The 24181-nt window shown below is 39.9% G+C and overlaps 1 protein-coding gene across 2 annotated transcripts; it reads left to right on the forward strand.

Annotated features, from left to right (window-relative positions):
* Positions 1-10217: 10217 nt before the first annotated feature.
* On the forward strand, positions 10218-23845 carry NDUFB6 (NADH:ubiquinone oxidoreductase subunit B6). Of its 2 annotated transcripts, XM_070431387.1 has the most exons (4): positions 10225-10501; positions 13025-13117; positions 19971-20015; positions 23665-23845. In XM_070431387.1, the coding sequence occupies exons 1-4, from the start codon at positions 10322-10324 to the stop codon at positions 23731-23733; spliced, it is 387 nt and encodes a 128-aa protein (XP_070287488.1). In that variant the 5' UTR covers positions 10225-10321; the 3' UTR covers positions 23734-23845. The 2 variants fall into 2 exon arrangements, with proteins under 2 accessions (XP_070287489.1, XP_070287488.1); XM_070431388.1 differs by lacking the exon at positions 13025-13117 and having other exon boundaries at positions 10218-10501.
* Positions 23846-24181: the final 336 nt, after the last annotated feature.

Here is a 24181-nt window from a genome sequence, read left to right on the forward strand (position 1 = left end):
AGCATGGATTATTCCTGCTGTAAGCACTGACAAATTACACAGATTTGGTGGTATGGGATCTGGGAAGAAACTTGACTTAAAAAATGATATAAGTAAATAGTTGCTAGAAGAGTGCTTACATATTCACACATGATAAGACACAGACTTGGGAGTGGAGCATATTTGGAATATTATTATGATATATTGTTTGAAGTAAGCAAATTACAGAGACCTTTGTACTTGGCCACAGGAATATTTTGGGGTTTGATATTGTAACCTTTTCTCCCTGCATAAGATAACCAAATTGAGCCCATTGCAGTTAGTCTGTTGCTTCTCTGAGTAGTTCTCCTGAGTAAATAGGCCAATAAAAAAGTAAGTCATGTTTCTGATGATGTAGCCTTGGGGATATGGGCCAGTGAGGAGCTGACCTCCATATGATGGGTGCACTAAGGCCAGCCATGGCAGGGCTATTGAAAGGTACATCCTACTAGTTCAGATGATACTTTGGAACCCAATGTGACCTTGTGTGACCTTGTATATGAAAGTACTTTATAAACTGGAAAAAAACTCTATGCCAATAATAGGTATTACAATTCGGATTTATCCACAAACACATGTTGTTTTCACTGAACAAATATTGGTATAACCAATGAATGAAATATTCTTTCCCTCAAGATGCAGACAAAAAGTTCAAGTAACGTTCAATGAATTGAGCAATGCTAACAAGCATTGGTATAATTCTGGCTAAAATAGATATTAAGGAAAGGGTTTTATCTAGTTTTGTGTCTCAGCTCTCCATTTCATTGGGCCCAGTCTAGACATACTGCTTCTTAATTTAAATTTGCCAGGTAAATAAATTGATGATAGTAGCTATGGTGTTATCTGAAGTAGGCAGAGTGTGTGTGTGTGTGTGTGTGTGTGTATGAACAAGAAAGTGGGGGAGAGATGGGGAAGATGGCGGCATAGGTAAACACCGGAGACTGCCGCCGTGGACAACCACTTCAAAAATACAACTAAAAGTCGGAGCGGACATCAACCAGAACCACGGGAAGGCTGGCTGAGGAGAGTCTCTTCAACTAGAAGCAAAAACAACAGCATTCCGACGCTCAGCGGAGGCGCAGTGTGGAAAATTTAAAGGTACGGCGGTGCGGTGGTGAGGGTGCGCGCGCAAAGCGGGCTGGCGGCTGAGGGCGCGATTGTCGTTTTCAATCAGGAGGGAGTCTCAGACTCTGGGCTACAGATCCGGGCGAGTCTCTAGGGACCCAGACTCAAACGGGAGAAGCGGGACTGTCTGGCTACGGCCCCTCCGAGGTTTGCAGCGATTGCTGGGACAGAGAGGCAGAGCCCCTGGGGACGGACTGAGAGTGGCCATAGCTGCTCCCTCCCCCCGCCCTGTTGAGCCCGCCCCGCCCAAACCCTGCGCACAGCCATTTGCCGATTGCCTCAGGCAAGGGCTGGACTAGCGCCTCCCCTGAGGACTGAAGTTTTCCCACAGCTGATTTCCACAGCCAGTCGGCCTGGTGGTCAAATCCCTCTAGAGTTAACTACAACAATTAAGGCTTGGCTAGAACAAGACTGCGCACAGAGACCACAAGGGGGTGCACCAAGAAAGCATAAAAGATGCGGAGACAAAAAAACATGACAGAAATGGAGGATATGGAGCTAAGAATCGCAATTTTGAGGGCTTGCCATAAATTTGTGCAGAGCCTCACGAAAACTAATGAGACCCTCGATGCTACGATAAAGAAATTAGAAAGTAAGCATACACGGACTGAAATAAAGAATATTATACCCAATAGCAGACCAGAGGAGCACAAGAATCAAACCAAAGATTCGACAAAAAACACCCAATTGGAAAAGCAAAATGAAAAAAGAATCCGAAAGTGTGAAGATAGTGTAAGGAGCCTCTGGGACAGCTTTAAGCGGACTAATATCAGAGTCATTGGAGTGCCAGAAGATGAGAGACAGCAAGATATTGAAAACCTATTTCAAGAAATAATGGCAGAAAACTTCCTCCACCTGGAGAAAGAAATGGACTTACAGGTCCAAGAAGCGCAGAGAACCCCAAACAAAAGGAATCCAAAGAGGACCACACCAAGACACATCATCATTAAAATGCCAAGAGCAAAAGACAAAGAGAAAATCTTAAAAGCAGCAAGAGAAAGAGGCTCAATTACCTACAAGGGAATACCCATACGACTGTCAGCTGATTTCTCAACAGAAACTTTGCAGGCCAGAAGGGAATGGCAAGAAATATTCAAAGTGCTGAATACCAAGAACCTACAACCAAGATTACTTTATCCAGCAAAGCTATCATTCAGAATTGAAGGTCAGATAAAGAGCTTCACAGATAAGGAAAAACTAAAGGAGTTCATCACCGCCAAACCAGTATTATATGAAATGCTGAAAGGTATCCTTTAAGAAGAGGAAGAAGAAGAAAAAGGTAAAGATACAAATTATGAACAACAAATATGCATCTATCAACAAATGAATCTAAGAATCAAGTGAATAAATAACCTGATGAACAGAATGAACTGGTGATTATAATAGAATCAGGGACATAGAAAGGGAATGGACTGACTATTCTTGGGGGAAAAGGGGTGTGGGAGATGCGGGAAGTGACTGGACAAAAATCATGCACCTATGGATGAACTCAGTGGGTGGGGAGTGAGGGTGGAGGGTGGGGTGGGAGCTGGAAGGAGGGGAGTTATGGGGGGAAAAAAGAGGAACAAATGTAATAATCTGAACAATAAAGATTTATAAAAAATAAAATAAAAATAAAAAAATAAAAAGAAAGTGGGGGAGAATAACAATAATGCTTCCGGATGATGGCCACTGCGTCACCATGCTAATGAAATGCATAAGTACAGAAAAGAGAACAAAGAAGCCATTCAAATGTTCCCATCACTCATCATTACAGAAACCCATGAATACACCAAAGCAGGTGTGTGGAGATCAAAGGTAACTTAAGAGCAGCAAAGAAACAAAATGTTATTTCAAAAACACAAACAAAGAACAGCTGCATTTCATAATGATAAAGGGTTTTGATGTTAATTAAATTTTTTAAACAATGTGTTTCCTTTTTACTTGTACTAAGGACTTTAAGACTCTTAGATTTAATAAGTAAAAAGTGAAAGCAAAGTTTATCAATGATTATGTAAATTTGTGTTATAATCCAAAAGCCATCTCTTTCATCCAAGAAAACCAATTAAAATTAAGAAGGAAAGAAGACGAAATTAGTTGCTCATGGGGCGGGGAGTGGGAGGGCAAAGAAAAAAGAGGAAAAAAAAGGAAGGAAGAAAAGAAAAATTGTACTTCTGGCACATTTCAGAAAATTTAAGGTTTAAACACTTTGCCTTGATGTTCTGTGAAATATATCAGGTGTTTTAAAGTTTAAGCAATGTAATAATCTCTTTTAAAGGAGGGCAAACAAATTCTCGCATATTCCTAGAATAAAATAATTTTTATTATAACTTTTCTTTAATATTCACAAGCACATATAATTTCTATATTCTTTTTTTAACTACAAAATCAAAAATTTCAGACTAAATACGAACAAAAATCTAATACTAATAAAATTCACATAATGGATTTGTTTTAACAAAACAAAAAGAATAATGTCAGATTGAATAGCAGAAAGATGCATTTGGAGTTTTCTGCTTTGTTGTGTATTGCTTTTATTTTTAAAACCTGTAATATTATTTGAGTCACTGAGCATTGTTTTTATTGTTCCTTTTAAGCAATGACATTAAAGTTAACCAATTCATTGTTTTATTGGACTGATCTGCTTAATAGCACCCTCCAAATTGCAATAGTAACAAAATATTACAACAATAAGAAGGCACAATTAAAATTTTTTTCATTTTGCGTATTTATTATCTCACTGAATGAACTGTTTCTAGTCCATATATACAAGATTTCATCCCACCCTCTGAATGATGTGAAACTTTATTCATATCATGTGCCATATCATCACATGGCCTCCACTAGGCTCCCGTGCAATTGTAAATGCACATGCAAATGTGGGTACTTGGTTATAATAAGGTGGTTATCCAAATGATGTAGAATATGCTCACATTAAATGTTTTAAATTACCATTGAAATGAAAACAAAAAATTTAGAAATTCTTATAGAGTACTGAAGGCAACATTGCCTTCTGTATTAGAGTTAGTAATTTTAATCAATGACTCTTTCTAGAGTGTCTGATTGGTATCGCTTGCCATGGAATGTGCAGGGATCCAACTAGAAGTAAAAAGTTGAGCAGATGAACATTGCCTTCTACTCCTAAGTGCTTGAGAAGCCAACTTATTCTGCTATATTAATGTCAAAAGAATACTAAGGTAGCTGTAGTCATGCCAACCTTGCCCTTTCCAAGTTTTGTGGGCTGGTTAATGAACCTTATTTAAAACCCAATTTAATTACATTAATTTTTCAGTGAGCCAGAGTGCCCCCTTGTGGGAATGTTCAGTAGTTATCCAGATACTGCAAGACCATCTGATTTTGTGAGTACACATTTCCCAGGGGTGCTAAATTGAACACGCTCCCTACTGCGCTTTATTCCACTCATCTTCATGGTTTCACAGCCATAGATACATGGGAAGGGGTGAAAATATGGTAGGCAGCAGCCAGTGGTATAAGAGTATATTTTCCAAAACAATATTCATTTTCTTTCTTTTTCTTTTTAAATGTGGTGGTGGTGGGAGGTGGGAAAAGAGTAGTAATTTTCCAGAATTAGTCAGAAAGCCAACCCTAAATTCAAGAAATTACTAGATGTCTTTATCTCTATCACAAAGGAAATATTTATTTGGGTTATCAAATGACTCATTGAGGACTGAAATACAGGCCTTTTTGGAAGGAGTAAGCACTCAGGGACTTACTCTCACTTGAGTACCAATTGTTTGGATTTCCTCATAGCAGAGTTGAGAGTTAGCCTAAGTAGGTTGCAGAATTTTAATCTGAAATGTAGCGGTTATAAAACAGAATGAGGATTAAAAATAGTTTAAATGCTTTACTTACTACTTCAAGGCATAGATCTTTAAAAATTTTTATTTGGAAGACTTTCAAACATATACAAAATCATATAAGAGGCGTATAAATAATCTCCATTTACCTATTAGACAGCTTCAACAATTACCAATTCATTACTAATCTATTTCTACCGTACTGCTTTCTCCCTCTCCAGTTTCTAAGAAGTAAATTCCAGATATCACATCCTTTCATCCATAAATACTTCAGAAGGTATCTCTAAGAGATAAAGCTCCCTTTAAAAATACAATCACACACCTGTCTGGCATGGCTCAGTGGTTGAGTGTCGACCTATGATCTAGTAATCACAGTTCGATTCCCGGTCAAGGCACATGCCCAGGTTGTGGGCTTGATCCCCAGTGTGGGGTGTGCAGGAGGCAACCAATCAATGATTCCCATCATTGATGTTTCTCTCTCTTTCTCTATCTCCCTCCCTCTCTGAAATCCTTAAAAATATATATTTTAAAAATGCAATCACACATTATCACATACAAAAATGAACAATAATCCCTTAATATCATAAAAGATTGAGGTAGTGTTCAAATTTCCCTCATTGCCTCTCTCTCTTTTTAAAAGCCTTTTTTTTTAGAGCAGTTTTAGATTTACAATAAAATTGAGCTGAAGGTACAGGCGTTTCCTATATACCCGCTATTCTCAAACATGCATAGCCCCTCCCATTATCAACATCACTCTCCAGAATAGTACTTAAAAAAAAAAAAAAGATGAACCTATACCAACATGTTAAAATCACCCAAAGTTCTTAGTTTACCTAAGGGTTTACTCTGTGTTGCACATTCAATGGCTTTAGACAAATGTATGATACCATATAGCCATCATTACAATATCATACAGAATATTTTCACTGCTCTAAATATCCTCTGTGCTCTGCCTATTAATCTCCTCACCACCAGCAGCCCTGGCGACCACTGACCATTTTATTGTCTCGAAAGTTTTGCCTTTTCCAGAATGTCATACAGTTAAATTCATGTAGTATATAACCTTATCAGATTGGTTTCTTTCACTTAGTAATATGCATTTAAAATACCTCCATGTCTTTTCACGGCTTGATAGCTCATTTCTTTTTGGCATTGAAAAATATTTCATTGTCTGGATGTACTATAGTTTACTTATTCACTCATCTATTGAGGGATGTACTATTTGTTTCCAAGTTTGGGAAATTACAAATAAAGTTGCTATAAACATTTGTGTGCAGTTTTTGTGTGTGTGTGAACATAAGTTTTCAGTTCCTTTGGGTAAATACAAAAGAATGAAATTGCTGGATTGTACGGTAAGAGAATGTTTAATTTAATTTAATTTAATTTAATTTTTTAAAAATAATTTTATTGATTTTTTACAGAGAGGAAGGGAGAGGGATAGAGAGTTAGAAACATCGATGAGAGAGAAGCATCAATCAGCTGCCTCCTGCACACCCCCTACTGGGGATGTGCCTGCAACCAAAGTACATGCTCTTGACCGGAATCGAACCTGGGATCCTTCAGTCCCCAGGCCAATGCTCTATCCAGTGAGCCAAACCAGCTAGGGCAAGAATGTTTACTTTTATAAGAAACTGCCACACAGTATTCCAAAGTATTTGTACCATTTTGCATTCCCACCAGCAATGTATGAGGGTTCCTGGTGCTCCACATCCTCACCAGCATCTGGTGGGGTCAGTGTTTCAGATTTTGGGCATTCTGATAGGTGTGTAGAGGTATCTCATTGTTTTAATTTGCATTTCCCTGGAGACATATGATGTGGAGCATCTTTTCATATGCTTATTTCTCATTATATATCTCCTTTGGTGAGGTATCTGTTAAGGCCTTTGGCCCATTTTTAAATCAGGTTGTTATTATTGAGTTATGATTTTCTCTTTTAATCTATGGGTTCTCTCTCTTTTTTCCCTTGACATATATTTTTTAAATATGTTTTTATTGATTTCAGAGAGGAAGAGAGAGAGAGAGAGAGAGAGAGAGAGAGAGAGAGAGACATCAATGATAAGAGAGAATCATTGATTGGCTGCCTACTGGGGAGCGAGCCCGCAAACTGAGCATATGCCCTTGACCAGAATTGAACCCGGGACCCTTCAGTCTGAAGGACGACGCTCTATCCACTGAGCCAAACCAGCTAGGGCTCGATATTTTTTTTTTATTTGTTTAAGAAACAGTCGCTTCTCTGCAGCGTCTACAATCTGGATTTTTCTGACGTCCTTTCAGTGTTGTATAGGAGTTCCTCTGTATTTCCATTAAATGAATAGTTAGATTTAGAAATTTGATCAGACTCAGGTTCAGTTTTTTGTTTGGCAAGGTTACTTCACAGGCAATGAGGTAGGCTTCCACTAGGAGGCGGAGTTGCTCTATTTTTGAGATATCAGAAGCTATTGATCACTGCATTGATTCATTAATGAACTAACGGTTGCAAAACAGTGATATTCTAACTGCCATCGCTCCTCCTTTTATTAGTTTTTTTTCTTCTTTGAAGAAATTTCCTCTCATCAACTTCTGTTACTTTAAGGTGCAATTTATAGAGACCAGAAAAATGCGTAATTTTTCTTCTACTTAACAGTTTTCCAAATGAGGAATTGATTCCCTACCACCATTTAAAAGTGACCAATGAGTTGGGGTTTTTTTAAATATGTTTTATTGATTTTTTACAGAGAGGAAGGGAGAGGGATAGAGAGTTAGAAACATAGATGAGAGAGAAACATCAATCAGCTGCCTCCTGCACACGTCCTACTGGGGATGTGCCTGCAACCAAGGTACATGCCCTTGACCAGAATCGAACCTGGGACCTTTCAGTCTGCAGGCCGACGCTCTATCCACTGAGCCAAACCGGTTAGGGCGACCAATGAGTTTTTAAAAATCATTATAAACTTATGTATGTGAATGTATTTTACATTTTTCAATCCACTGACATCATTATACTTATTAATGCTTTAATCACGTTGTCCAATCTTTGACGAATGGAAGTCTATTCAGCTTGGCTCCTGAATCCTTTTGACCTGACTTTACTAGTCTTTAAAAACTTCCCTGCTTTTTGCTAAGACAAGCTTCTTTTATATTTCCTAACTCAGACCTGGAATTAGCTATTTCTCTAAGGCAGTGGTCCTCAAAGTGTAATCTGGGGACCATTCTCTTCCCCTGGAAGTTCCTATGATCCTTTCACGGGGTCTGGGAGATCAAAATTCTTTTTATAATAATACTGAATTGCTATTTGCCCTTTTAAACTCTCATTCTCTCACAAATGGGTATGAAGTTTCCCAAAGGCTACATGATGTGTGATGTTGTGTGATATGATTGAATGCAGAAGCGGTTATAAGAATTCTGCTGTTGCCGAAACCGGTTTGGCTCAGTGGATAGAGCGTCGGCCTGCGGACTGAAAGGTCCCAGGTTCGATTCCGGTCAAGGGCATGTACCTGGGTTGCGGGCACATCCCCAGTGGGAGATGTGCAGGAAGCGGCTGATCAATGTTTCTCTCTCATCAATGTTTCTAACTCTCAACTCTCTCCCTTCCTCTCTGTAAAAAATCAATAAAATATATTTTTAAAAAAAGAATTCTGCTGTTATTACTTAAGCCAGGCATTCAAGAAATTTACAAAAGTGTAAAGACAATGGCACTCTTCTCACTAAATAATTGTTAATGGATAGTTTGTTATTTTAAAATCTGTTTTAATTTCTAGTGTTATTCTAATTTACATATATATATGTGTATATATATATATATGTATATATATATATATATATATATATATATATATATCCATCCCACATAAACAAAGCTCTTTGGAGTCCTCAACAATTTTTAAGATTTTGGGGAGCAAAATATTTGAGAACTGCCACTCCAAGAAGTCTTAGTTTCTTTGAATGAAAAATGATAATTAGAGGTCACAATCTAGGAACTAGAGATGTTCATGGTTACTAGGTTGGCCATTCAATGAGCCTAAAATTGATCATGATGCTTTTGATGCAAATTCAGGACTATAGAGTTTTCACTTAAACTCATACAGTTTACGTTTGTATCTCCTTTTTCCCATTACAGAAATCCCAGCAAAACCATTTCATTTCAGTGTCAGATTAACAATACCTCCATCACCATCACTACCAACAATATGATTACTTAAAACAGCTTGAATTTTTGTCCTTGAGGTATATCTCTCTTTAGATGTACAATAATTTGATGGTTTAAAGGTACTTAAAATGTAGATTTTTGGTCCTGAAGTAACAAAGTTCTATAAAATTAAACATATTTTACTATAATTAGTCTATATATACTGATATTTATTTGTATTTTTGTTATGTCTGTGTTAAATTTTAGTAGGATGAAGGAAAATAATGGAAAAAATAAAGTTACTTGAAATGGTATGTGTTTTTGAGATTATGCCACTAAGCAGATCAGTTAGATCCGTGAGTTTTTAATTTTCAAAGGCTTCTTTTTGTAAATTTAGTTTTGTGATAATATGAAATGTTTACATGGTTCTAGAGTCAGTTTTATTAAATAAGATATATTCTAAGAAGTTTAGCTTCTATCCCTGTCTCCTCTATCCTATTTCTCCTCTATCCTAAAAAAAAAAGGTAATATTTTTTAAATCGTTTCCTTTCCATTATTTTTAAAATTTAATCAAACATTTTATATATTTAGTATTACTATTATCTCTCCCCTTAACTGTTTTCACTTTACAATCTATTTTAGAGATTAATCCAGTTGTATATAGAACACTTCATTGTGTCATTGTACCATAATTTCTTCAACCAGTTCTCTATTGAGGAGTTTTGGGGTAATTTCCAGTATTTATTATAAATGGTGCTGCAGTGAATAGTCGTACATATTCCTTTCATATTTTTACCACCGTATTTTGGGGGCAAAGTCCTAAAAGTGGAATTGTTGAGTCGAATCCACAGACTCGAAGTCACAAGAAGAGGAATTCCAAGGTGAGAGGCAAGCCAAGAATTTTACATTGGACATCACATTCAGTGAATCGCATACTCGCATCCTCCGACTCCCAGCTCTCCAGGTCTTCCCGGTCAGAGCCTCTACCTCCGACCTCACACTTCCTACGTCTCCTCGCGCCCCTCATCCCGTAACTACAGCGCCCCGCCCATCCTCCCGCTGGTCCTCAGGACCCACCCGAAGAGCGGTGGGCGCAGGCTCTGCGCATGCCCGGCCCGTGCGCGGCGATTGGAGCGTCCGCAGACCAGAGCGGCGTCATCACGGCGCGCCGCTCCCAGGCGTCCTCGCAAGGTCGCTCTGCCCAGCGGGAGCGCGCGTCAGTGACCGGTCCCAGGTCCGGGGGCGCGCCGTTTCCTCCCGGGGTACCAGCGGCGACATGACGGGGTACACGGCCGATGAGAAACTGCGGCTGCAGCAGCTGCGAGAACTGAGGCGGCGATGGCTGAAGGACCAGGAGCTGAGCCCCCGGGAGCCGGTGCTGCCCCCGCAGAGGATGTGGCCTGTGGAGAGATTCTGGAACAAGTTTCTGCAGGACCCGACCCCCTGGAAGAACCTGGTGAGTGACCGGCCTCCCTCGCCCGCCACACCACCACCTTCCACGACCCCCAGACTGTCTGCTGGGATGCCCGCTCCCGTGGCCAAACCCAGGACGCGGACATCGCGCTGCGCCCGCAAGCCCGGTGGTTCCTCCCGAACGAGGGAGCATTAGTTCTACCGAGACGTAGGCTTAGCCGGATCGCAGCCCTGTCCCAAGAGTCCTGGCCTGGGCGCCAGGAGTCCAAGGGCATGTGCGACTTTGGGAGAGCCATGCCCCTTTGCTGTCTAGTGTGATGAGGGGGCGAATCTTTGCTTGGGTTTTGCCGCACGTTTGGGTCTCTTGATTGTACAGATCTTCCCCCAGACGGAGAGCCAAGGGTCCACCGGTTAGAATTCCACGATTTTAGTATTTGAGAACACTTGTGTAAAGTTGAGGTTCTAGAGACCCAACTAACACTGCAGCCCGCTATCCCGAAGCACAGCGAGTCTCCGGCTGATGGTACGGGCCCATGTGGTCACCGTAACGGACAGAATCCTCTTGCCCTGCTTAGTGAGTCATTCAAGAGCCACCTTTCTGAACGACCACTATGTGCGTGAAATACACGTTGTCATTTAAAAATGCCATTCCTGCACTGTACTCTGCAGAAAGTCACTCATTCAAGGAGCTGTCTTTATTTTCAGGGTCTCTGCACATTTTCTTGAGGTCGTTCATTAAATCACATCCGTTATGAGTGATAAGCACTATATCTCAGAATTGCTTTCACTTCGCTACGACATTGGTTGATAATAATGGAATAATAATGGAATACTACTAATACGTAACACGAGTGCTTACGTTATGCATGGCTCTCTGCTGATGGTTTTGCATGTGTTACTTTATGTAATTCTTTTCTCCTATAAGATAGAAAACTGTTATTAATGAATGCAAACTGAGGCCTACAAAAGCTCAGTCAGTGATTTACCCTTAGAGCTAGGCCATAGAGCTAGGAATTAAAGGAGTTCACATTGAAATCTTTGTGTATCTACTTTCTTACAGTGCTACAAAGTCTGGTGCAAATTTTTCTGAAAAAGTGGTCTTAGATACTTTTTTCTTTCTTTAAATATATTTTTGTTGATTTCAGAGAGGAAGAGAGAGGGAGAGAGAATCATTGATTGGCTGCCTCCTGCGCGCCCTCTACTGGGAATCAAGCCAGCAACCCCAGGCATATGCCCTTGACCAGAATCAAACCCCGGGACCTTTCAGTCCACAGGCCGACACTCTATCCACTGAGCCAAACCAGCTAGGGCTTAGATACTTTTTTTTATGATGGTAAAATGAAACTCTAATTCAACTTTTCTCTCACCCTTTGTATCCTTGACATTACTTGTTGATTTGGGCAGCCACTGGTTGAAAATAGACATCCCTCCCATGATGTAAAGAAGTAAATAATCACTTATTGAAATCCATCTTACCTTACTTTGAGTTAATTTTTTCTTCCACAATCATATTACAACACTTAGAATCTTTTCCCTGAAAGGATAGGTATGTTTCAGTCAAATTGGCTGCCTTGGAAAAGTTCCAATTTTTTTAGTTCTCTTTTGCCTTTCTCAAAATAGTATAAAGGCATCTGAAAGTAAGCTTGGAACCCTTCTATCCCAGTACGTAAAACACTTTTTCCAGCATTGATGTGCTCAGATTTTCACCTCACACTTAGAATAATGCAAGTGGTGTTTGTGGGTATCTGAAATGGATAAATCAGGGAGATGACTTTACCTGAAAAATGATGTAGGTTTGATCATTCTGGTTAAATTAATAAAAATTATTCTTTCATCATTTATGCCATGCTTTATCTTTAACAAACTTATAATAAAGATAATAAGGAAGTATTTTTTTAAATATATTTTTTACAGAGAGGAAGGGAGAGAGAGAGTTAGAAACATCGATGAGAGAGAAACATCGATCAGCTGCCTCCTGCACATCTCCCACTAGGGATGCGCCTGCAACCAAGGTACACGCCCTTGACCAGAATGGAACCCGGGACCTTTCAGTCCGCAGGCCTACGCTCTATCCACTGAGTCAAACCGGTTTCGGCAGGAAGTATTTTTTTAAATTTTTTTTAGGGGGGGTGGGGGGGAGAGAAACATCAATTTGTTTGTTGTTCCATCTATTTATGCATTCATTGGTTGATTCTTGTATGTGCCCCGACTGAGGATTGAACCCACAATCTTGGTGTATCGAGATGACACTTTAATCAACTGAGCTACCTGGCCAGGGCTAGAAATAATATTTTTTTGAAATCTATAAATGCCTTACTATAGTTTTGCAAAATGCTACTTGTCTTAGTGCAACTTGCCCTGCACTCTAGGTATCCCCTAGCGGGCCCTATGTTTAGTAAAAATATTTAAATGAGTGAGGTTAGCTACAGACTATAAGGAATTTGTAGCATTTAGAGATTTTAAAATAATCATGACATTGTTGTATTATTGATGTTTCGTTTTTTTCTGCCACAAATGTAAAATATGGGATATCTGTTTTATTTTGTGTATGGTTTTTTCTCCCTAGGTCTATAAGACGTACCGACACGGTTTCCTTATTTTTACTCATGTACTTATACCTGCCTGGATTATTCATTATCATTTAAAATATCATGTGGCTGTAAGTATGTTTTAAATATGTGTTTTTCAGAATTTATTTTTAATATTGTACAAAATTATTTCCTATGTGGGTATGCCTTACCCTGCTTTTACTTAGTGGAAATAATGTGCCTCTTGTAACTGATTGTGAACACCTTTGAGTCCTTTTAGGTAAAAAGTTTAATTAAATATAAGTAATATATGGCTTTTCAAAAAGTTAATCTTTATATTAATTGCTTACAACTTTAATTGCATTTCCTCCTAGAAACAGTATTTAAGTGATCAGAATGTAATTGACCTAATAATACTAGTGTAAATTCAGGATCATGAGTAGGAAGGGAGAAAGGAATTTCTGTTTCTCTTTTTGATCATAGATCTGGTATAAGGTAAAATTCGATATAGTCAAAGGTTATCTTTGTCATCATTCCATTTCCCTTTTTTTCATTCTATTTGATTTTTCACAACTTTTTTTCTTTAGAATCCAGGATGTTCAAAAGCTTGAACTTTTTCACTGAAAGATCTTGCGTGGTGGTTTAAAGGCTAAGGATAGCCTGGTGTAGGGTGTTGGAGCCCAGGCAGGGTGAGGGAGGAGTGCATTTTGGGAGTGGCATGGAAGGGAGAACAGTGGTGGCTACCCAGTGTGGAGTGTTATAACCCAAACAGAGTAGGAGGGTATTCTTGTACCCATTGAGAAGTGTTAGATCCCGGGTAGGTTGCTGCATGGTGGGTAGAGGGAAAGTATTGGTGAGTAGACTTGTTTGGAAAGAAGCAGTGGCAGCAACCTGGTGTAGGATATTAGAAGAAGGGTGGTTTGGGGCAATGATGGAGGTGGCAGCACAGAGTAAGATGTCAGAACCTGAATGAGGTGAGGATGTTATTTATATTGGAGTATGGTGATCATGACAGGAGATTGGTTATATACAGGAACATTGGTCAGATAAGTACAAAAATTGATAATGGGATCAGGATTCCCATTGTTGGAAAACGGAGCTATACATATGGGAAGGGAGAAAAACCCTGTGCTACTAGAATGGAATTGGGAGTATGGCTGTGAACTCATGGTTTTTAATAATGATTGAAAAATATAGAAGTAAATGTAGATGTAAGTGTGGATATTCTCTAGCTCTGTCCACTGACAGTGCCTGGTGGCAGAGCTACCTCATGGTAATTAGCACATCCAGAAGCCTGGTCTTATTTTCTAAATAAAATTCTTCACTGAAAGGATCCAGAGCTCTTTGGAGATATGGCCAGGTCTAGGGCTGAGGCAGGGAAAATACAAGATGAGCTTGTTGTTCCAGAAGGTAAAGAATTGTTCAAAGAATGATGGAGCTATATCACAAGGACACAGAGTCAGCTTGAAAGAACTCTCATTGGGACAGTTTGAGCATCAAAATAAATGATGGTAATAGATGATAGACAACTGAATAAATAAAATGTAGATCCATAAGCCGATACTCATAGATAAGTAAATAATAAATGGGTAAAAGAGAAAGCTTTTTTTGTATAATAGATTGCTAAATAATAAATGGATAAGGAATGATAGAAAAGTCATAATTTGAGGATCATCATAGTAATATTTTTTTCATGCAGGGAACATCAAAAGATACTAAGATTTATCTCAAAATACCGATCTTAAACATACTTATTTGTTTCAAAGAGAAAAAGGGTAATTTTGTGGTGGAAAAACCTGACAGATACCACCTAAATTAAGAAATGTAAATTAACATTACTAATAATGGGCAAAACAGAAATGTACTACTTGATAGGATACAATAAAAAGAAAACAGCATCAATTTTGCAATATTCCTGCCAAAAAATGCATAACCTGAATCTAATTATGAGGATACATAAGACAAACCCAAATTGAGGGACTTTTCAGCTTTGTTCAACTTCAAAAGTGTCAAGATCTTAAAAGCTAAAGATTGACAGAAGATTCTTTCTAGATTGAAAAAAACTAAATAGAGGTCAACTAAATGCAGTTCTTGATTAATAGGCATAATCTGTTTAGTCAAAAGAAAAAAAATGGTTTTAACAGTCAAATTTTTAAACCGTCTAAATAATGAAGAAAAAGTCATCTAAGGGAATTTTCTGAGAATTTCAAACAATTATGGAGACAATTGGTAAAATTTGAATGGGTTCTTTTTTTTTTAATATATATTTTATTGATTTTCTACAGAGAGGAAGGGAGAGGGATAGAGAGCTAAAAACATCGATGAGAGAGAAACATCGATCAGCTGCCTCCTGCACACCCCCCACTGGGGATGTGCCCGCAATCAAGGCACATGCCCTTGACCAGAATCGAACCTGGGACCTTTCAGTCCGCAGGCCGACGCTCTATCCACTGAGCCAAACCGGTTAGGACTGAATGGGTCCTTTAGGCAGGAGGCAGTAATATAGCAATGTTAAATTCCTGATTTTGATGACTCTATTGCAATTATTTTAAGAATATGGTCCTTAAAAGAATATTGTCCTTATTTGTAGGAAATAACCTAAAGTAAACCAGTTGGCAATTTACTATGAAATAACTGGGTTAAAAAAAATTTACTTTTATAATTCTTGCAACTATTATTTCAAGGTACAACAAAAGTTAGGGATTGCCTAACAAATTGTAGATAATCTCATTGAAGTTAGCTTGTTAAAAGGAGAATGAAACAAATAACTGAGGTTCTCAAAAAATTCCTTCTAACATGACTTGTTCTCTGTTGATTGTGTGGTCTCTTTAAAATTCTGATTGCTGCCCTAGCCGGTTTGGCTCAGTGGATAGAGCGTCAGCCTGTGGACTGAGGGGTCCCAGGTTCGATTCCGGTCAAGGGCATGTACCTTGGTTGTGGGCACATCCCCAGTAGGGGGTGTGCAGGAGGCAGCTGATCCATGTTTCTCTCTCATCTGATTTTCTAACTCTCTATCCCTCTCCCTTCCTCTCTGTAAAAAATCAATAAAATATATTAAAAAAAAAATTCTGATTGCTGACATCATCTTTGTTCTCTTAACTAAGCAGATTATATCCATTGATCAACAACTATGGAGTACCTACTATGTTCTCTACCTTTATTGCTATAGAAAATATATAAGACAAAATTCCTGACCTCAAGGAGTTTATAGTACAGTTGGAAGATAGGTGATTCTGGTAGGAGTATGTTGGAGACAAGTTATTCCCGTGACAAAGAAAGATATGGAGTCACTAATGAGCATAGCCATATCTACCCAAGACTCTTGGCTCAGTAAACTGGGACCAATTAATGGAAGGTCTTGAAAACTAGGCAGAGGAGGTTGAACTTTATGTGGTAGGCAGTGGGAAGCTTTCCACTTTTAAGTAGGAAAGTGACTTTATAAAAGTGATATATTTAGGAAAACATAAAATGTGGGGAGAATTGGAGGGAGGAAAGTCCTGACATCAAGCAAATCAGCTGGACGTTGTCATGGTTTAGTAGGTGTTCGTTGATGAGAATATGGTTAGGGCAAAGACAGCAGGAATAGAAGAGAAAAGTGAAACCAGGAGATACTTTCAAAGGAAGAAACAGGCCAAGTTAAGTTAGGGATGAAACCAAGGTTCAGAGTCATTTATGATTCTAAAATTTCTAGCCTTGGAAAGGAGGGCTTTCTGGTCCTGGGGAGAAAGTAAAATTGTTTAGGAACATGAGCTATCACATCTGTTTCTCTGGATGTCCCAGTGGACAGGGTGTGTCTTATGTTTAGAAATCTGAGGTTAATGTAGGAATTAGAGTTGGGATTTAGTGTTTTCACTATAGGTGCACACACACACACACACACACACACACACAAACCCCCACAGAAAATCTTTCTGCAACCATTAAAGGGTACTAACAATTTATATATCTAAGTTTCAGAGAATATTTTAAATGTTTATTGTTGATGGGCTTAAAGTTTTTGTATTTATGTTCACCTACAAGTATACAGGCCACTTCATATGATTATAGGTCTGTATTTTTTCCTTAACATGCAAGACCCTAGAAAAGAAAATATATTATTTTCTGTCAGTTTTGTTTTTAACATCCAAGAGTGGTTTTTATGTGCAGAAAGAACTGTTCACAGTTATCTGGAATATAAATTAATATTCAGTTTGTTAGTTTCAAATTAAAAAAAACATTTTTCTAATTCTTTGAATTTGTTTTCTAAATTCTGTTAAAATACTTTTATAGCTAGGAAAATATGAACAGTCTCCTTTCTTTGTTCTCATTATTTTTGGATTAATTCAAGTTGAACTTTCCTAAAACAATTCTACCTACAAACATAATCAAATTCTCTTAAATGTTTCAAACTATATTTATACATTTTATTTTTAAATATTTATAGGGCAAATTAATGATCTTAAGAAACAAAATCATTTAAAACTTAAAATCACGCCGAAACTGGTTTGGCTCAGTGGATAGAGCGTCGGCCTGCGGACTGAAAGGTCCCAGGTTCGATTCCGGTCAAGGGCATGTACCTGGGTTGCAGGCACATCCCCGGTGGGGAGTGTGCAGGAGGCAGCTGATCGATGTCTCTCTCTCATCGATGTTTCTAACTCTCTATCTCTCTCCCTTCCTCTCTGTAAAAAATCAATAAAATATATTAAAAAACAAACAAACAAAAAAAACCTTAAAATCACAAGTCTAAATAAATTATGCTCTTTAATTCCAGAATTCTAGAATTAGTATTTTAAAACCTCTAATAGCCAGGTTACCTTACGCATTACAAATACTGTAAACAATATATGGATTGTCTGTTGTGTTTGGAACTTACTAAATTTGACATTCACCGGTTTATACTCTGGATTTGATTTACTTTGTAATACCTATATTTAACAATTTTTCTAGGAATGAAAAGACACTTATATCCTAAAAGAAGTGAATTTAACAAGCTGCAGCTATTGGATCAACAATTCAAGACATTAATATGGTTGCTTATTTGAGGGATTAGTACTTCCAGGTGATTTTTCCTGGGTCAAAGATGGACATAATTAGTTAAAGATTATGTGTCAGTAGAGGTCCGTAAGCCTCTCTCTTACCTTATTTTTTCTTGATTTGGGCAGGACTGCATTCTTAATAACCCTTGCAGCCACTTTGCTAACACCTTTACTGCCTATTTGAACTTTACCATCTCTCTCTGATGACATTTCAATGTCTTATTACTTCTGGTCAGAGTTCTTTTAAAAAATATTTTTTAATTGATTTCAGAGAGGAAGGGAGAAACATTAATGATGAGAGAAAATCATTGATCGGCTGCCTCCTGCATGCCCCCTAATGGGGATGTGCCCTGCAACCAGGGCATGTGCCTTGATGGAGAATTCAACCATAACCTCCTGGTTTATAGGTCAGTGCTTAACCACTGAGCCACACCAGCCAGACTTGAGTTCTTAAAGACATTTTAATGTTTTCACATTGTATTATGTAAAATGTTTTTAAAAACACTTTAACGTCCTCTAATTGAATTCTAAGTTTCCTGCTTTTGGCTTCAGTTTCTCTGAATTTTATATCATGCCATACATTTTTTGGTTTGGTATTTCATGAAGATGTATATGCTTAATCAATACATTTACTCTACAAATGTTTATTTAGTTCTTCCTGTGTTCATGCACTGTTCTAAACAGGGATACAGCAGTGAACAAATCAGATGAATCCCTGCCCTCATGAAATGTTTATTCTGGTCTTGGAGACTGGTAATAAATAGATAAACAAAGAGGTATAAAAGGAGGTGATAAGTCTGTAGAAGAAAAACTAAGCAGGGTAAAAGACTAGAGAATGATAGGAGCTGGGTTGTTTTTTTTTAATTAGACCTCTCTAAGGAAGTATTATTTGAAGAGAAACATAAATGACTTGAGGGCATGGACCAAGCAAATAACTAGGAGAAGAGCATTTCAGGTAGAGGAATCATCTATATAGTAAAAGCCTAAGCGACCTTTACAGTGCAACGACCAGAATGACTGGTTGCTATGATGCACACTGATCACCAGGCGGCTGGCGCTCAATGCAGGAGCTGCTCCCTGGTGGTCAGTGCGCTCCCACAAGGGAAGCACTGCTCAGCCAGAAGCTGAGCTCATGGCTGGTGAGTGCAGTGGCGGTGGTGGGAGCCTCTCCTGCCTCCGTGGCAGCACTAAGGAGCAGCGAGCCAAGTGGTAAGGAGCAGTGAGCGGGCGAGTGGTAAGGAGTGAGGGGTCCCGGACTGCGAGAGGGCACAGGCTGGGCTGAGAGGACACCCTCCCCCACCCCCAGTGCACGAATTTCGTGCACCAGGCCTCTAGTTAAGTATAATGGCTCTGAGGCTCAAGCTGGCCCAACTGATGGGACCAATAGCAAAGGAGCTACCATAGTGTAAGTACTATAGTACAGGAGAGAGAGGTAGGAGTTCAGAGAGGTAGCCAAGGGCCAGATTGTGCAGGGTCTTAGAGAACACTGCAAGGACTTTGGCTTTGTCTCAAAGAATTAAGAAACTTTGAGCAGAGGAGTGATACATGATAAAAGAATTACTTGACTCTGCCTGCAGTGTAGAGATTAGACTGTAGTGAAAAATGATAGAGACTTGGACAAGGATAGTAGTACTAGAGGTGGTGAGCAGCACATTCAGAAAATAACCTCAAGGTAGAACCAACAGGATTTGCTGAGAAGTCAAAGTTTTTGTCCTACTTACTTGGGAGAATGAAAGGGTCTTGTACCAAGATAGGGGCAAGTTAGGGACTGGGGAAACTTAAGTGTTGGACATGGTTAAGTTTGAGGTGCCTGCTTGACAGCCAAATACTGCTAGCGATATTGAGTATACAGTTGTATGAGTCTGGAGTTTGGTGGAAATTTGGGACTAAGTTAAACATTTGGTATATGATCTATTTCTTTAGAAGAAACTCTAAAACCATAATTAACAGAGCATTACTTTCATTGCAGACAAAACCATATGGCATGGTTGAAAGGAAGCCCAGAATATTCCCAGTAAGTCTTAAAACATCTGATTTTTCTTTCTTTTTTTCCCACTATTTTTCTTTCTCCTTTCCCTTGCTAAGTGATTGACTAAAATGTTCCTTTTTTTTCACTGTCACTTCAAGTGCCTATTTTGTATATTCTTGTACAAAAATAAAGAAAAAGAGGAGGAAATAGTGTAATAGTGTAAGGTAGTAGTTACAGTTGAAAATGGGAGGTGGCACCTTTCTATACAGTTACCAAGTTCTCTCCTTTCTTTCTTTTTTTCTTTTTTTAAAAAAACAATTCTTTATTGAAAGTATTACATATGTCCCCTTTTTCCCCCCATTGACCCCCTCCAGCCAGTGACAAATACACTTTCATCAGGAGAAAAAATAAATTAGTCATAAGGATAAGGTTAATTACATAAACCACTTCATTTTCAAGATACAGAACTAACTCTTCTAAGGGAGGGAGGAAGGAAGGAAAGAAAGAAGGAAGGACGGGAAAGGAGAGAGAGAGAGAAGAAAAGAACCAAATCAAAGAGACTACTGTTTATAAGAAAAAATTTGAGTTAAAATGGAAATCAATGAGGAAGGGGACAGAGCACAATGATATCAATCAACTTTCTTACCATACAGCCAGATCTCAGAAAGAATCTGACCGAGTCCCACCCACTTCATACATAGCCAAAGAGTGCAATGAAGGAGAAAACCACAAGACCACAACTTCAACAAAATGCCTGGCTGTGGTGCCCTGCAGTCAGTCAGCAGGCACACCGTCTTAGGTATATGGCACAGATACGCCACGCGCTGCATGAAGCACAACCCTTGGACATCACAACATTCTCACGGGGTGATTTTGTTATCCTCGTCTTACAGGGAAGAAAGTAGCCCAGAGAAAGGCACAAGGTCAAGTCAGCCCAGAGTGCTCAGGGGCCCAGGAAGAGTTATCAATGGAAGCAATAAAACATACTGAGAAAACTCAGCAGTGACGCTATTCTGGGATCCAAGGAGTTAGACAAGAAACCAGTCAGGGCAGGTACAGCAGGCAGCCTCTGCGTTCAGACACACACACACACACACACACACACCCTCCCCCCCCCCCCCCCCCCCCCCCAGGGCAGCTCAGTCAATCCCACTGGGGCAGCAGACATTGTGGTTATCTTTCTGTATTGCCACCTGGAACGGTGGTTCAGACACAGGCTAACCCTGCCTGTCTACACTGCTATGACAGAGCCAAAGAATCCATGCAACCGTGTTAAAGCTGCTACTTGAAGCAGGCAAGGACTTCCCTACCTCACATGTTACACTCAGCTGAAAATATTTTGGATTCATCCTATCTACTCAGTGGGTCTTTATTAGGGGGATTTTTACCCTGTAGGGTACGTAAGGCAGTATCTCAAGACATTTTTGAGGTTACAGCTGGGGGGTACTTCTGGTATTGGGTGGGTAGAAACGGGGGCATTGCTAAACATTCTACACCAAAAGAAATGACCGGGCCCCAAATGTCAACAGCATGCTGTTGAGAAATCCTATCTAAGCTAGAAGCCGGAGAGCAGAGGGTATGAAACTCATTCTTTAGACCTATTTCTGATACATAAAAGGCCACACTCATTCTGGATTTGACATAACGACAGAGGTTCCTGCGGGATCAGCTGGTCTTCCACCTGATTTCATTCTCTGAAATGCCAGAGGTGAACAGTTCAGGCTGAGCACTGCCTGCAGAAACCTGCGCAGGGACTCCCCTTCCCCAGACCCCTCCTACCTGGGGCCAGTGCTTCTGGCCTTTGCAAAAGGCCAGATATTCTTCGTTGAACCCTGAGGACCCGAGAGAGCATCTAACAAGCCTTCCCAGGAAGTGTCTAAAAACAGAGTTAAACACGCAGCATGTGGTATAGGGCATGAATTCTCTGCAAGAGGTTTTCAACCCACAAGGGGGTGTTCACTGTGACATCTGCTCCTGACCGATGCCGGATGAACTCGATCTTGATACCCTGGTGCTCCAGCCGATTGTTGGGGTGCTTGAGCGCGAGGCTCACCTTCCCGGAGACCGTCTCGCCGTCGTAGAAGAGGAAATATTTCTCCTTCTTCTCGTCCTCCGTCTTGTGCTCTGCCCGCTTCCTACTCTCCGCATTGTTGAGCACGATCTCCACCTCCACGCTCTGCCCGAAGCCGAAGAAGCTCATCTCGCCGCCGGCCGGGCGCGCCGGGCTCCCCGGGGCTGGGCTGCCCTAAGGGAAGGCCAGCGGGCTGGACGCGCGCGGCCGGGCGTGGGGCGCGGCATGACTGCCTGCTACACCCGGAGGGCAGGGCAGGGCCGGCTGCGCGCCCAGAGAGCAGGTGCGCCGCGGCCCGCCAGTCCCCGAGCGGGCGCGAGCGGCAGGGATGGCGAGGGGCGAGGGCGGCCATGCCACTCTACGGGGCCGTGCAGAGCCCCGGGCTACCGGGCCGCTGCCGCCCACCCGGCGCCCTGCGGCTCGGGGCGGCCGAGCGAACCTCCAGCTCCTACGCTGCGCTGCCCGAGCAGCTCCGGAGATCGCGGCGCGGGGGGGGAGGAGGAGGCGGCCTTCCTCTCTCCTTTCGCTGTCATGCAGCTGCCTCTCAACGCAGTGGCAGCTATTCGGAGGCTATCTGAAACAGACTGCACTTCAATCTGATCTTTGACAAAGGGCTGCGTCCCTGTTTACTGAGCTTTATTGGGCTTCTGTTTCTCAGACTGTCTTCATTGTTAACCCTTACTATTTAAAGATTCAGAAGTAATTTGTTTTTCCAATCCTGAAAGGTCCTGGATATCTTCTTTTTATTTCTGCTTTCAAATCAGCTACTTCTTGCCAGAGCTTATGTTTCCTAAGGTACTTTTCCAAGACAACTAATAGTTGAACTCCTAACTTTTTTCCAGCTTCCTCTCCTAGAACCTCAAGCTCATTAGACAGTCTGCTTCCAAGTTATTACTGGCTTTCATATTATTTTTACCTTCCAATGCCAGTGTCCTTGCCTCCAGACTGCTAAGCCAGCGCCATGTGGTTTAATTTTTATTACGGCAGCATTAGTACCACTTCAGAATGTTAATGTCTGTGTTAGGGTAATGTTAGTTGTGGTAATAAATTATCCCCAAAATGTATAATGGCTTAAACATAAAGTTTATTTTTTTATTAAATAACAATCCTGAGCAGTACCAGGTCAGGAAAAGGCTGGGGTGGGGATGAGGAATAATTCTACTCTACCCAGTCATTCATGGACTGTCAGGTTGATAGAATCTGCTATCTTGAACACAAAGCTGAAACTAAAGCTAAGTAATTTGCCTGAAATTATGTTAACTAATTATATAGTTTGTCCATGGAGTTTCCAGGATTGAGCTGAAGGTGTTTCCGTGTAACTTTTTTCTAGGGCTTCTTCTATTTCTTGGGGCCTTGCAAGTAAACATTATTCCTGTGTCACTTTGTGAAGACCACTTTTATGCTCTTTCTGGTCATTTTGTTTTGAGTGAAACTTCCCCTATTCTTTCACTTATACCTTAAGATTTTGATTACTGGTTTCTCATCTTTAGACAGACACTGCTTTGTCTAGGTCCCTTTATAATGTGAATGCCAAAGCTGAACTAGATTTTCAGTGTGAGGTCTGACTGAGTGGATATACCTTGCAGACAAGATCCTTCTACTAATACATGTTTGTTTTCCTAGGGTGATATAATTCTGGAGACTGGAGAAGTAATTCCACCAATGAAAGAATTTCCTGATCAACATCATTGAAGATTAATTTAAAATTTCAAAGGCATATGAGCCTAAGTTTTGTTGCTACATTACCATATTTACTGAATATATTCTCTGGAAAAGTAACTTTAATAAAGTTTACTCTCAGATATGTGTTGCCTGTTTCTTCCCAAACACTGTACAATTTAAGACTTTTTTAGTTATTTAGTTATTTAACAGTAAGTACAAACTGGACCTGCTTAAAAAAATGATATGAACGATCACCTTTTTCTGGCCATTCTTGAGTCAGAAAATAAAATGTAGAAAATTAGTCACACGATATTTTTTTTCTTACATAATACTTAGTCTGTTGTGTAGGTATGCAACAGAATGAAATGTAATAAACAAATATAAGGTTAGAAATTCCACACACTTTTGTTTTAAAGGTGGCTTTCTGAGGCATTTTAAAAGAAGTATTTTGGGAACTCTAAATGGAAAATCATGTCAT

Source organism: Myotis yumanensis, unplaced genomic scaffold (genome assembly GCF_028538775.1).
Source record: "Myotis yumanensis isolate MYYU_CA2020_CCGP unplaced genomic scaffold, mMyoYum1.0.hap1 SCAF_12, whole genome shotgun sequence".
Taxonomy (NCBI): Eukaryota; Metazoa; Chordata; class Mammalia; order Chiroptera; family Vespertilionidae; genus Myotis; species Myotis yumanensis.

Coding starts and splice junctions, on each gene's coding strand:
- NDUFB6 (XM_070431387.1), top strand. CDS start 10,322: ATGACGGGGTACACGGCCGATGAGAAACTGCGGCTGCAGCAGCTGCGA. Junction 10,502..13,024: donor CGACCCCCTGGAAGAACCTG/GTGAGTGACCGG, acceptor TTTTCTCCCTAG/GTCTATAAGACGTACCGACA. Junction 20,016..23,664: donor GGAAGCCCAGAATATTCCCA/GTAAGTCTTAAA, acceptor TTGTTTTCCTAG/GGTGATATAATTCTGGAGAC.